The sequence below is a fragment of the Alnus glutinosa genome, chromosome 5 (genome assembly GCF_958979055.1).
Source record: "Alnus glutinosa chromosome 5, dhAlnGlut1.1, whole genome shotgun sequence".
NCBI classification, from domain to species: Eukaryota; Viridiplantae; Streptophyta; class Magnoliopsida; order Fagales; family Betulaceae; genus Alnus; species Alnus glutinosa.
The window spans coordinates 12,873,764-12,888,743 of NC_084890.1; the positions used below are offsets into that span (position 1 = coordinate 12,873,764).

Consider the following 14,980-nt stretch of genomic DNA (forward strand, 5'->3'; position numbering starts at 1 on the left):
CTCTTGGGTTTGGTGAGTTACGGGGTACTCCCATATCATAAGTAGGTCATGGAGGCGTTTGATCCACTTTTGCGAAGGTGGTTTGTGGACCGCTCCACCCTAAGGTGGTGGTTGCAAGAGGATGGGTTGCATGGAACTCCTCCCCCTCCCCCCAAAGGTGGGTTGTTTCCTCGTGGCCCACCCTTTCTCACACGACCCACCTAATATGGGAGAGAATGAGGGATATTCCTACGAACTATTTCCGTAAAAGTTGGAGCAAGTTGCCAAGGAATCCCTACTACATCATGTAGAGGGAATTTGTCCCCACATGCCTTCCCCGTCCCCCTTTTTTCTTTTTCTTTTTTCTTTTTTAAATTTTATTTAGTTATTTATTATTATTATTTTTTTTGTAAGGGATATGCTGGTATGGTAATTGATAAGAATATACATGTAGCAATGTTTTATGGGGTTTTACGACTTTTTTTAAATATGGCAAAAGATTTGTTTGTTTTTTTAGATGGTAAATGAACATAATGACCATTTTAATAAAGCAGTAGTATCAAAAAGAAGCATATAGGATCAAGATTCTCTTAAATTCTTTTTAAATTTGAGATTTTCAAAGTTTTTAATCTTGGCCGTTTATTAGATCCATCGTAGAAAACTTGTCACAAGTATAAAATTTAAAATTTAAATTTGATACCCATCCGACCAAATCTAAATAAATAATAATAATAATAAAAAAATATATTAAAGAAAAAAGAGGTGATTGCCTTTTTCAGTCACTGTCGATGTCACTTGGCGGCGAGGCCACATAGACCCACTTATTTGCCCGAATTTAAGAGAATTTGGCAAATGATTGTGAGAGATCACTTATGGAACCTATCTGATCAAATAAAAATTGGGTTATCCAACTACTTATTCGATCAAGTGAGTCTGTCTCTCACAATCACATGACCGAATTTTCTCAAATTCGGACAAATAATTGTAGAGAATCCTGATCCAATAATGTGGCAGTGAAAATTAGTTTTTTTTTTTTTTTTTTTTTTTTGTTAGTGATCCAATGATTGATTTTTATTGACACATTATTAGTTGAATGACAATTATACAGATTGAGATTTTTTACTAACGCATCATCATTAGTTGTATGAATAAACTTCAATCACATAGGGGTATAGAGCTCCCTAGAAATAATACCACAGATATAAATAAATTGGGGTTTTTTCAACCTAAACTCTATCACAAAATAACTTCTTTGGCTATGATATGAGCAGCTAGGTTCACATCCTGCTTCACATGCTCAATTCTCTAGGATCTTAACTGGCTCAAACAAGCTATGATGCCATCCACGATATGTCCAAATATGCTCAAGTTATTTCATATTGCTTTAACTGCACTTACAATCTGTAGAGCACCCCCTTCCAAAACGATATCCATGAAGTCCATCTCCTTGCATAGCTCCACAGCCTGAAAAGCTGCCAATGCTTTAGCTACCACATGAGCAACCATAATATTCTTTGTGGTACTTCGTGCCGTTACAATAACACCCTCATAATCACGTACAACAATTCTAAATTCAATATGCCTATTTTTGTTATCCACCGCTACATCACAATTTGCTTTATACATACATGTGAGAGGTGGCTACCATAATAATAATGGAGAGGCTATAGAGGTAGAGCTACTAGCATCTAAATTAGGACCAGTCATCCTTCGAAAATCATCAAGAGATATGCTCACTTCTCAGAACACTTGTTGAGGATGAAGAAATGCTCTCCATGCATCACCCCATTTCTAAGAAACTAGATTTTCCGAGCCACAACCACCATAAGCTCTAGCTCCATTATATCAAAACGCTCCATAAATACCTCAAATAAATTAATGAAAGTATGATACCATCTGTACCTTTTTTGAATTTTTTGGGACCACAGCCCCATACATCTTGTGCCAAAGGGCAGCTCCAAAGAATATGCTTCACAATTTCTGCTTCTCTGGTGCAAAGTTGACATTTATCATCTGAGACCATACCGCGTCGTAGGGTCCGTTTGGGTTTGCGATTTCAAAAAGTGCGATTTAAAATAACAATTTTAAAATGTGCGATTTGAAAAAATGATTTTTAAAAACGCAATTAAGCGTTTGGCAAAATCGCAGTTTAGCCTTTAAAATCGTAAATTAATCTTTAAAAATATGCGTTTTCAAAAAAACATCCTCTTACCTGCGATTTGAAAAAACAAATTTGCTGTGTTTTCAAATTGCAATTTTTAAAAATGCAGTTTCCAAACGATTTAAGTTTTGCGATTTGGTTTAAAATCGTACTTATTGTTTACGAAATCGCAATCCCAAACGCACCCGTAGTAAATTTGATTTGGTGGGAAGAAGATTATTACATGCTCTCCACATAAATATTTTACTTGCGTTACGGATCTTAAGATTCCAGATAGTCTTCCAAATAATATTCCCTTCGCCTTGTCGAGAACTTCCACTACGTTGGACGGCTGTAATTCCTTCTCCATATGATAGGCACTACGAACCGAGAAAAGCTCATTTAAAATACCTTGCCATATGAGGAAGACCTTTACCTGCATAGGACTCAATGGAATTTGACAGATTATTCGAGCCTCCTCTTCTTGAAAAATTTATTTGATAAGCCCTGTATTTCCACCTCTTTGTATCTTGGTGTATGAACTCCACCACAATTGGCATTAGCCCGTAAGATTCAGTGTGGGGATTATATTGACATTCAAAAAAATAAATTGGATAACAGGATAAACATTGAAAGTGGTGTCTAGACGACTGGACCCGTCTGAATGCTTTTAGCAAAGCTTGTAGGAGTAAAAGATATAAAAAGCATATTGGTGGCCCATGCAGGTCTCGAACCTGCGACCTTCGCGTTATTAGCACGACGCTCTAACCAACTGAGCTAATAGGCCAGCTGCTATGGCACCTACAGATTAATATTTAAAATAAAAATATATTAATGTAACCTCTTTTACAGGTGTTTTTGTTTTTTTATTTTTTTATTTATTATTTTGTCTGTCACGTAAATGCTTTCCTAAAAAAGTAGAGGTTAGAACACACTAATTTGGGGGCTGCCATGGGTTAATTTGATTCTTGGTTAATTAAAAATTTGCCTAACCTAATCTAATCTAATCTAATCCCAAGTTAACTCGACCAAACTTTTTCTTGTCATTTAAAATAAAAAAATAAAAAAAAAGGAGAAAAGAAAAGATGGCCAATTCATTTTACCTTAAGCCAAACTATGGATGTTGATGGGTTTTTCATCGTAATTCAAGTCCTATGTTTTATATTATAGGACTTGCTATTTAGTATTTTCTTATATATTTTTTTTTTTAAAAAAAAAACTAGTGATTGGATCCGTAAAACCCATACTTTCACTAATGTGTCCAACAAATTCAATAGTTAATTTTTAAAAAGAAAAGATGAAAAAAATACAAAATAGCATTTCTCTTTATATTCTAATCCGATTGGTTAAAAACTCTTTAGAAAACCCCGCATCATACCTCATAAAATGTGGTTTCATGTGTTCAATTTTTTTTGGACATATTAAAAGTGTAAATTATAGTTTACTCCCTATACTATCATCTTATTCTCAATTAGGGGCGGACCCAAGTCATCCCCCCCTCCCAAAAAAAAAGTACATTTGCGAAAACAAAGAGAGGGATGAGCTATAGAGGGAAAAATGTTATGAAAAATAGATGGAAAAGCTATCGTGGTTGCTCGAAGGATATAATTTTTTTACAAATTGAGTCGTAAGAATCCATTCAACCTAGTCTCTATAAGTGCCATGTGTCCCTTGAGCATGTGAAAATCATTTTTTTTTATTTATTATTAATGCTACTAAAAAAAATATGATTCTCATGTACAATACATTAAAAAGGAGGATATCTTGCTTAAATATGCAACCGTAAGTATTAATTTATCTCCGGTCACAAATGGCCTTCGGGCAGTGGTGTTTGCCTTCGGGCATGTATGAACTTCTCTTGTCTTGTATTAGCCTTTTGGTCAAGTGTAATTCCCTCTAGAGTTTATATTCAGAAATGAAGTTCTCTGTTTGTTTCAAAAAAATAAAAAAAAAAAAGGTTTAATTTCGAGCAATGATACATGCAAAACTCCTATCTCTCTTTTATTCTCCCAAATGTGATGTAACTTTTAAAATTATCATTGATTCAAAATTCAATAGTGATCCATCCCACACGTTACATTTGGAGGATAAAGGACAAATATGAGTCTTGCATATAGCATTACTCATTAATTTCTATGCTAGAAACACATTTTTATCTTACAATTATTTCACAATGCTGATGTGACAGTACCAATCAACCCTTAATTTAATCATTGTTTAAATAATAATGAAATTAATTGAAATTGACAAGTCAATATTATAAGATAATTATAAAATAAAAAAAATGAGGTATATAGCTATACCCATTTATATTAGTTGATAGTAGTTTAGGCAGAATTTGAAACCGGGGGAGGGCGGTCAAAGTAGATGCCGTGTCAAATTCTAAAAAATGACTTTTCATGAAATTTTCTTCTCATTTGAAATCAACGAATCGCTCATGAAAAAAGCAACCAAAAAAAAGAATAAAAAAAAAGAAGAAGAAACCAACGGTTCAGTAATAGTCCATATGCACTCCATTCCCAATTTCCCAGCGAATTTCATTTGCACCGACATACTTAATAATCTGACCACCTTTCACGTTTTTTTCTTGAATTTGACTTAAAATGCTATAAAAAAAAAACATTATAATAAACGTGTTATATTTTTTTTTTTTCAAGGATTTAGATTTAATTTTATTTATAAAAAATATAAAATTAAATCTAAACTATTAAAAAAAGAAGAAAAAGAAATATAAACATGATAATTCATTGATCGTACTAAATAGTAAATACCTGTGGACACATAATATACATGGATTAGCCCAAGTGAAGAAGAATGTTTTTGTTGTACAAAATTCCATGGCAAATGAAGTAGGAAAATTACACGTGTGGTGTAACCCGAGGTGTCAGTGATGTCTATTGTGTACCCACGTGATGACATTGACTTGAGAGCTCTTCTAACTTTTGATATCCCACATATTCATTTGATTCAGACGGGAAAAAGGTTTGAGTATTTCTTTTGAGAAAGCAACTTGATGCATCCTTTCACGGCTCTTAGCTCATATTCTTTCTCATATGCCATTAATTATCAACTGGTTCCCATAACATTTTTTTTTTTCTAATAAAAAAATAGCTATTCGAGATCTCCTCAAGGTGATAAAATCTTTGAAATTGTAAAACAGGTGAGATTGACTAATTTTTTTTAAAAAAATTTAGAAAGGTTGGAGGGGCGATCATAGTGACAATTTTATTTGGATATACCATGGTAGCATTTGCCTGTTAGACATCATTCATGAGGGGTTTAGACGGTGGAAACTACAGGCGTTCATTCAAGACCGATCGAACCATAGCTTGACACCAGCCACACTGAGGGATATAGCAGCATCCAAGCCAATGACGTACAAGCCAATAATCCCAAGTAGAGATGTACATGTAGATGCGATTATTTGCAATATTCGCAGTCGCATCCGTAAAATGCAGATAATTCTTTTAGATATCTGCATCCACATTATGTTTTTACTTTCCGCATCTGCGCGGTTATTATCTGTTATCTACATATTAGGTAATGCGTCTGTTTAGTTTTTTGGGCCTTCTTTCGGTCTTTATTATGGCTATTTTAAATGATTTTGAAAATAATTTAGGCTGATTTATTTATTTATTTTTTACATGAGAAAGAAATATGGCCAGCTAAATCAATATAAACATAACCTATATCTAATCCAAAATAACATCGTTTTGGTATTATACACCGTTATCTACATATGCAGATAGTGTTTTTTGCTAACCACATCCACATTCGCATATGTGGATAGTAGATAGTTGATATCGGCTAGTTGCGAATATCAGATGTGGGCAGTTAATATCCACCTGCATATATACCCCTAGTCCTAAGCGCTTCCTATTGAGGGATTTGAACTTGGGACCTAGCCCCCATTGTGACGACCCAAATGCCACTAGACGACACCCTCAGTGGTTAACAAATGTGAAGACTTGATCTCATAGAGAAGGATTTAATCTGGAATTCAAGTGGGTTTTTTTTGTTATTCCCCATGGCATACATGTTTAAATTATGACCGAAATTTTTTTACATAATCCGTGAACTCGACATAAATTTAATATGAAATTAATGAGTTTGGGTTGATCGAGAGGTCTGACCCATTTAGTTCAATTAGTTGGGTTAACGTTGACCTATATAGTTTTATATCAATGCTTCAGCATTATCGGAACCCGACACATGACATGTGGGCTGTCAATTTTTAACAAGGCCAGTGAATTTGATACGAACCAAGCACAAAATCATCGAGTTAGGATTGAATGATCTGACTCGTTTAATTAAATAAATCAAATTATAATTCACTTATATAATTAATTGTATATCCATATCTCAACATGATCAGAATCGGATACTAATAGCTAGCGCAGTTCAAATTCTTGTTTCACTTCATTTAATTTTTCATTTCTATCCAATAAAATCCTTATCCTCTTTGATACTTCAACCATTCGGTGGGAAAGACCACAAACTCTTAGCTGTTAAGCATATATATATCATGAATGACATAAACTGGGCGTATATACATTTGGTTTGTCTCCTTACTCCAGTAACCTGCAGGCCCACAGCTGGAGAGAAAATCAAGGTTGCTGAAAAAATACCCTGGCCAAAGATTCAGCTGTAAATGTCTCTTCTTTTCATGGCTGACTTTTTTTTTTTTTTTTGGATCAATAAATAGATTACCGACCTTTTGGGCAAAATAATCCAAGGTTGCTGAAATTTTCCAAGTGACGGGCGGTTTGTGGAGCCCTTATGTTGCTTCAAATAAGCACAAAGTTTACTTAAAAACCAAATAAATAAATAAATAAATAAAGCATAGAATTGCGTTTTTAAACCTCTATTTTTGGTAGCTAATATGATCCATGCATTTTTCTAATGATTGATTTTTTGTTAGTCCTTAATGTGATATGGCTACAAATTTGTTTAAGATGTGTTGAAGTATTGATGATTTTTTTTTTTTTTTTTTTTTTTTTTTTTTTTTTTTTTTAGTGTAGTGTGTGTTTGGGATTGCGATTTCGTAAACAAAAAGTGAGATTTTAAACTAAATTGCAGAAAATGAACTGTTTGAAAATTGTATTTTTAAAAAATTACAATTTGAAAACATATAAAACTACTTTTTCAAATCGCATGCAAGGGGGTGCTTTTTTGAAAACGTATAATTTTAAAGGCTAACTTGGGATTTTAAAAATTAGACTGCGATTTTGCCAAATACTTAACTGTGTTTTTAAAATTAACCTTTTTCAAATCGCACATTTTAAAACAGCTATTTTTAAATTGCACTTTTTGAAGTCGCAAACCCAAACAGATCATATGATTTGACTTGGTATTAAAGCAGATATCCTGAATTCAAACTACGTCTCATTCATTTGCCTCTCGTTTCAATTAAATATTTTATGTGTTAAACCTTACCTACTAAAAGTGAGCTGCAGCTAGAATTTACATGAGCATAATGGACGAGATAAAGTCTTGTTTTGAATATTTGTTCTATGGTGTTTATCTTATTGAACTAGAAGGGAAGATTTTTTTGTATGATATTATATTATTCTTAATAAGTGACTAATTGACATAATTAAGATAACCCTAAATGTTGGATAAATTAAAGTAGCTTGAAGAAAGAAAAAACATAAATACACTACCAAATTTTGGATGGAATTTTACTGTTTTTGTCATCAAATTAGAATCTTGCCATGAGCTGGAAAAGTCCAAACACCAACAGAAGTGGTATAAACCTGCTTGATCAAATTCGAATAATTGTATTTTTATGTATCTTAACTTTAATGCAAAATCAACAATATAGATTAGAGATGTTTATAAAAGATCATATATAAATAAAAATATTCTTTTAATTATAAAATAGATATCCATTAACCATGTTAGAAGATTTATTTAAATAAATAAAATTTATTTTTTGTTATTTCAAATAATGTTGAGATATATTTTATTTAAAGATTTGGAGGTTACCAAAAGAGATTAATAATTTAATATGCTATTAAAGTGTACATTAAGTTGAATTTGATTATTACAATTTGTGACAATTGGATCGAATGATTTTAGACCATTGGATGAGTCCAAAAATCAATATAAATATTTTAATATATTAAAAGGGAACAAAATACGTTATAAAGATATTGTCGTTATAATTATAATCGACCATTGAAATCTTAATTTTATTTTTGCCTTCATATTTTTCCAATATTTCCTTATATATTCCCAACAAATTAAATCATGAGAGCGACTGACTAATTGTTTGTGCATGACTACTATACACTCTTTTGCGAATAAAATTTCTAATGCTTTTTACTCTCGATCAAGAACATAAACTTAATTGAAAAGATTTCTGAAGAGAAATATCAGCCTCAATATTTTAATCTATAATTTGAAAACATTTGATCCTATTTTCGTAATATTCAGCAAATACTAAAATGATAATGAATTAATTCACAGTTCGGGCCCGGCCAGAGGTAACAAGGAAATAGAAAAGAAAAAAAATATATATAATGCAAGATGTGTGAAGGCATTGCATATAAGAATTGGCCGGGGTGTCAATTCCATCGTTTCGACATGACTATAAAATTATATAGGTTAATTCTAACTCGATTAATTTAATTAAATAGTCAAACTATTCACTTTTAACTTGCTAATTTTGTATTGAATTTTTGTCGAGTTCATGAGTCATGTAAAAAATTAACAGTCCTTATATCGCATGCATGTTACATTCGGGAAGTGTCGATGTAGGGATATAAGATTATATAGATCAACCATATAGGTTGGATATATTTAAACAGGCCAAACCCCTCAAGTACTAGAACCCGTTAATTTCATATTGAGTTCGTATCAAATTTAATAATCGTGTCAAAACTGTCAAACTCATACTAGCCAATTAAGAATGCCAAAAGAGTGGGTTTAATGTACGTCGTTTGCCACCAAATTAAGCCCAAGGGCAAAGGCATGAGCAATTGCGTACGTTGTACGTAAAGTAGGCGTTAATTAAGGATTTATTTCAACTCAATTTGGATAAGAGTTAGGAGCATGCACTTTTTGAGTGCTTTTTTAACTTTTAAGGACCACTTAGAGATTTTACAGATTAAAACAAGCATTCAATTCGTTATAAGGTGAAAAGATTGCAGATCGAGAATTGAAAGAGATATATCATCATGGCATGGAATTAAGTCTGCGGGGGTGGGTTTAATGCGGTCAAATATCCTCTTTGTCCAACAGGAAGACTGACTAAATTAAAAAGATCGAGAAAATGGATGGAAACGAAGACGACGTAAACCCAACTAATCTCAGAATTATTGACCTAATTATTAAAGCATTTGAAAATAAATAGAAGCAGCTAGCTGATCATCATCATCATGACTCTAGTCTCTAGTGGATTCATGCTTTCCCAACCTTTCAAGCTAGTCATTCTTGATGCCCGGCTTCAAATTAAACACAATTAATTTTCCTTCTCGTCACCGGCCATCTCTTTTCTCTCTTTTTCCAGTCAATTGTAGGACTCAACTACATATATATATATCCACAGCCAATTGGCAACTTTTATACTAGCTGGTCTTATGGTCAACACTCTTTTACCACTTCAATTAATCAAATTATATGGTTTTACCATCAATATAAATTATATGGTTTTAAAAAAAAAAACTTAAACCTATACAGGTGTGGCAATTGCATGGCATCAACCATGGACTTTGAAGTGATTGGGTCCCTTAATATATATATGATCTGAAATCATGGGTAAATTGATTGAATTAATTAAAGAGTAGCACCATCTTTATAAAAAGCGATATTAGACGGTTGGGTTGTGAAGGCTAGGGATAAGCCTCCTGTGACGCGTTTTGGTCTCCTTTTTTTGTGATTCTATTATTAATTCCACAAAAATTAGAAGCAAGAAGTGAAGTGGCAGGCAGACCATTTCTTGACTCGTAGTTTTCTCGATTAAATTCAGAGCTTGGCCGGGGCCGGCCGGTACGGTCGTCTTTCTTTTTGTGGAAACTTTTCAAATGAAAAAAGCGTCTCTGATTTAGATTGCATGTCTCACCTATTCTACTTTTTCTAATGTCTCAACCCTCAACTTACAAATATTGGAGAAACGTCCTTTCATACTTTGCCTAATTTTTTATAGGGGCTACCCAATAAAGAGCCTAGTGGGGTTCCGACAACCCTTCAAGGTTGTAACCTTCTAACCATCTCCGATAAAGATCGGGATCGGTGTTCAATAATTTGATAGTAATTTAGACAGTAGATTTAATATGGACCTTTTGAACAAGAATATTCACAGAGAAGCATCAAATGTTAAATCTCAACTAGATAACGTATTGTTGTTCTTTAATTTTGAAACTCTACACTTTTATAGCCAAAATAAAAAATGAAAAGAGAAGATAATTAATTCCCTCGATCTAACTCTGGAAGAAACAAGAAATCTCATTGATCTACAGGGATGGAAATGAAGGAAAATAAATAAATAAATAAATAAAGCCTTACTATATATCTATACATTTTTCTACTAATACAAATTCTATATTCTACAGCCCTAATTAAATGAGGCAAAACTTAATCGGAAAACTAATGTTTCAAAGAGAGATTATGAAACCCGACAATCCTGAAGAAGAGATTAGTGGCCGACACCGGGGCTCGGGACAGACCGCAGAATCCGATCAACGCTAATAAGGTGGCGGGTTATGAGCTTTTCCTCGACTTCCACCGCATGGCCCTTCTTGCTAGGTGTAGAAGAAGGCACCTGACCCTTCGGAAGGGCACTCAGAATCAAACTGTCCCCCAAAGAAGCCACCGATCGCTTCTTGCTTTCCTTCACATCCAGCAGCCTTCTGCCTTCTAAACGCGAGGCAAATGCAGCAAACACGACCAAGAAAAAGAGCAGCACAGTGCTAATCCGAGCCATCACAGAGAGAGAGAGAGAGAGAGAGAGAGAGAGAGAGAGAGAGATTCTGGGTTTTATTGTGGGAAAGAAATGCAAGGCAAAGATTTATGGGGAGAGATTTCTAGGGGTTAGGCGTGGTTAAATAGTGGAGGAGAAGGAGAATTTCTCAATTTCATGCACACCGTGTCAGTCAGCGGCGGCGAGAGAGAGAGAGAGAGAGGGGAAAGCGTGGAGATCAAGTTAGGGGTGGCCAAGTCAAGAGCAAGAGGTTTGAAATTTGAGCGAATTTGTGAGTGTCCGAGCGTCGAGATTTCATACTAAAAAGAATGTGGGGGCGCCGCGTGGAGGAGCGTTAGGTGAGGGTGAGCCAAAGCCGCCGGCCATACAGTTTTCCTTTTCCTAGTAATTTCGTACTTACATGCACCGTCAAAGATCCACACCCAGGCATTTATTGTAGCCCTTCGACTCGGCTTGATTAGCCGCAGCTTGTGACTCCGGCTAATTAGCTCCACTTCTTCCCGCAAAAATTATGTCAAAGGGAAACTGAAATTGACTATGGGTAAACAATAAATTAGACTATTGTGGTCGTCACATAAAGATCCGGATCCCCATGATAAACACGAGAAATTAATTAAGTTAAGTGATAAGTAAAAGCAAATTCCTGGTTGGTCCTACTTAGATTAATTAGACGATCTATGATCTTAATTCTTTGATATTTAAAAGCTTATGAAACCTCCCAAAATCCTTGTTCTTCTAATATATTGGAAATAAACATTTGATATAATATATCGCATGCATACCGTATGTCCATATAAAAAGAAACCATATACCATAGAGTATCAACAGGGACGAAATTGGGGTGGCCGATAGTAGGGAACGGAGCTAGAAGCTCTTATGGGTAGGGGCTCGGGGTTAAAAAAATTTGTTGGTAAGGATCAATAAACTAATTTAATTTAATTTAATTTAATTTTTTTTTTTTTGAGAATTGAGGGGTGAGGCCATGGCCCCTGCTGACCCCCTAGTTCCGTGGCCCGATAGGGGTCATGGCGGGGTTCATTTGAAAAAAAGAAAAAATGGTCTTAAAAAAAATTGTATTTATACTTTAACCACATATTTTAATATATTTTTTATTTGCTCCCTCACAATCCCATCCAAATGTCTGGCTCTATTTGGTCTTAAAAAAAAAAATATTTATACTTTGACCACATATTTTAATGTATTTTTTTTGTTTGGCCCCTTTCCGTCCAAATGCCTGGCTCCGTCCCTAAGTATCAAGTTCCAACTTATTGTACCTACTACCTACAACAATCTCTCTATTATTTGAAGCAAAATCTTTACATAAAAATAAGAGGAAAATATACTTAGTCCTTCAAACTAAACTCGTTTGGTATGGTTAACAAACTTAAAAAGTTACACTTAGCTTTCTCAAACTACAACCTTTAACAAGTTATACCATTTGTTAGCGTCTGCCATTAAAATGGATAAAAAGAACGAGTTTGTCATTTTTTTATTTTGAAAAAAAAAATAAAATTGAATTATCCAAATTATCTCCAAAATTTATTAAAAAAAAAAAAACAGATTAGGGTTGATAGGTGGTTCTTCTACCCCCAAACTAATAAGGAAGTGGGCGAACCACCCTTGAAGATTAAGGGAGTGGCCGAATCACCTCCATAGCTTTTGAGAGTTGTTCGGTCACCCTAAAAATGGTTTCTGGAGTGATTTGGCCACCCTCAAAATTGTTAAGACGGGAGTAGCTAAGAGATGGTTCAGCCATCTCTTCTCAATTTTTTTTTTCTTAAAAGAATTAATCTTTCAATAAATTTTAGGAATAATTTGAACAATTCAAATAAGAAAAAGTCGCATGTTACGTGTGACATATTTTTTTGTCCATTTTAGCATTATACTAACGGACGATGTAACTTGTACTAGCGTTATAGTTGGAGGGATCAAGTGTCGTTTTTTAAAGTTTGGTAGTTTAAGAACCAAGTGACAGTGTCGGAACTAGGATTTCAATGCAGGAGAGATCAAATTTAAAAATTGAGTTGAAAAAAATTAATTAAAAATATTAAAGAGTATAAACTAACAAAATAAATAAACAATTTAACAAAATTTGATTGTCGTTTAAAAAAAAATATAACTTTTCATATTTTAAAATCGTTGTATATATGTAGTTTGAACAAAAATGTAAAAATTTAATTGTTGTTTCCACGTAATTCCCCGGTAAATCTTTTGCAATTCCCGCAAAGCTTCCCCAAAGTACCATCTTAATTATTAAATTCCATCATATCTTGAAAAAGGCCAAAAGTCTAAAAATGAATGCAACAAACAACTTCCAATCCATTGAAAGTTTCACCGACTCATGCATTGTTGGTGATTGAAATTTTGTTAAATAATATGGCACTCTAATTGAAAATCACTCAGCTTTCAAAGTTGGGCTTATTAAAATATTAAAATTCAGGTGTAAGAGGGAATGCTGCCAAAAGCTATTACTTTTACCCCTATAGCCACTAATAAATTTGAAGTCTAATAGTCAGTTCTACTCACATATGATTGGGGGTGGAAATGCGGGTAAATAATAACTGCTTCTATCTGTTATCTGTATATGCGGATGCAGTTATTAAATTTATTATCTGCATATACGAATGTGGATAGCAATTTTAAGGTAGGTTTATGCATGCGGTTAATAAACGTATCCGCATTCCCTTTATATATAATATATGTTATATATATATATATATATATATTTAATTAATAAATTTATTAAAACAATGTCGTTTTGAATTTGATAAGTTTATTTATGACCTTCAGTTATGTTAGGTTTTTTTTTTTTTTTTTTTTTTTTTTTTTTTGAGTAATCAAAATCCCGATTACTCTAAGAGGCAATGATCCTCTATAATTTATAATCATGAATTATGTAACAAGTGAAATCTTAATTTATTTAAGCTTGCATATAGTAATAACCGCATTATTTAGTTTTGTATATAAATTTAAATAGTAACCTAATGGATTACCTTATACACAAATAGCAAATAATAACTATATTTAATAACCATACGGATGCAGATACAAATACAAATACTTAAAAAATAATAATCGTATTATACGAATGCAAAAGTGTCAAACAAGGAAACAATTAAGGCCATAGTGTGTGAGAAATTATGTGGGGGAATTTAAACCCCAGCAAGCTATATGGTTTTTGAAGCCGAAGAAGCTGTAAAGAGCTTGTGGTTGGCAACTGGCAGGACGAAGTCAAAACCGTGAAGCTGAAGTATCTCATTGAATTTTAATGGTCCCCCAATGGTTCAAAATGGTCTCCCATATTTATTAATCTAAATTCCTTCAGCAAATTTTTGGGAATCAACTTTTAAATGATTTTATACTACTAATTTTAGAACTCTTTCACGTGTTATTTTTTGTGTTCTTTAAAAAATAAAGTGACTTTTAAAATTACAATTTGATTAAAATTCAATAGTGATCAATCATAAGCTCGATAGTAATTTTAAAAATCACCTCATTTTTAAAGAGACACAGAAATAATACAAAAAGTACTTATAGCATTATTGGACCTTACACTCTCAACCACATTCCTCTGTTTTCAACGCTTTGGCATTCAAAAAGAAAACACACGCCCATCTCATGGCTGCTGTTTCCAGCTTTTATTATTTACACCAGTTTTCCCACTATGCCTACCTTTTGCCTGGTTGGTGAATTTATTTTGTTTTGTTTTCCTTTTAAGAATTGATCATATTCTTGTGATAAGGAAAATTGTTGCCAAATCTACAACTCTGGTGACGAAGGAGATGTTGCGTTTTTAATTCTAACAGGAGACTCTTGACTCTTTACGGTCCGTTTGAGTTTGCAATTTTAAAAAGTACGATTTGAAAAGGTGATTTTTAAAAACGCAGTTAACTGTTTAACAAAACTACAGTTTAATATTTAAAATCGCATGAACAAAA

At 33.3% G+C, this 14,980-nt stretch overlaps 1 protein-coding gene and 1 non-coding gene across 2 annotated transcripts; both read right to left on the minus strand.

The window, feature by feature from the left end:
- Positions 1-2,832: 2,832 nt before the first annotated feature.
- TRNAI-AAU (transfer RNA isoleucine (anticodon AAU)) lies at positions 2,833-2,906 on the minus strand. The gene has a single exon. It is a non-coding gene; the product is annotated as a tRNA-Ile (tRNA).
- A 7,851-nt stretch (positions 2,907-10,757) lies between these two features.
- LOC133868987 (precursor of CEP14) lies at positions 10,758-11,045 on the minus strand. The gene has a single exon (XM_062305975.1). The coding sequence runs from the start codon at positions 11,043-11,045 to the stop codon at positions 10,758-10,760; it is 288 nt and encodes a 95-aa protein (XP_062161959.1).
- Positions 11,046-14,980: the final 3,935 nt, after the last annotated feature.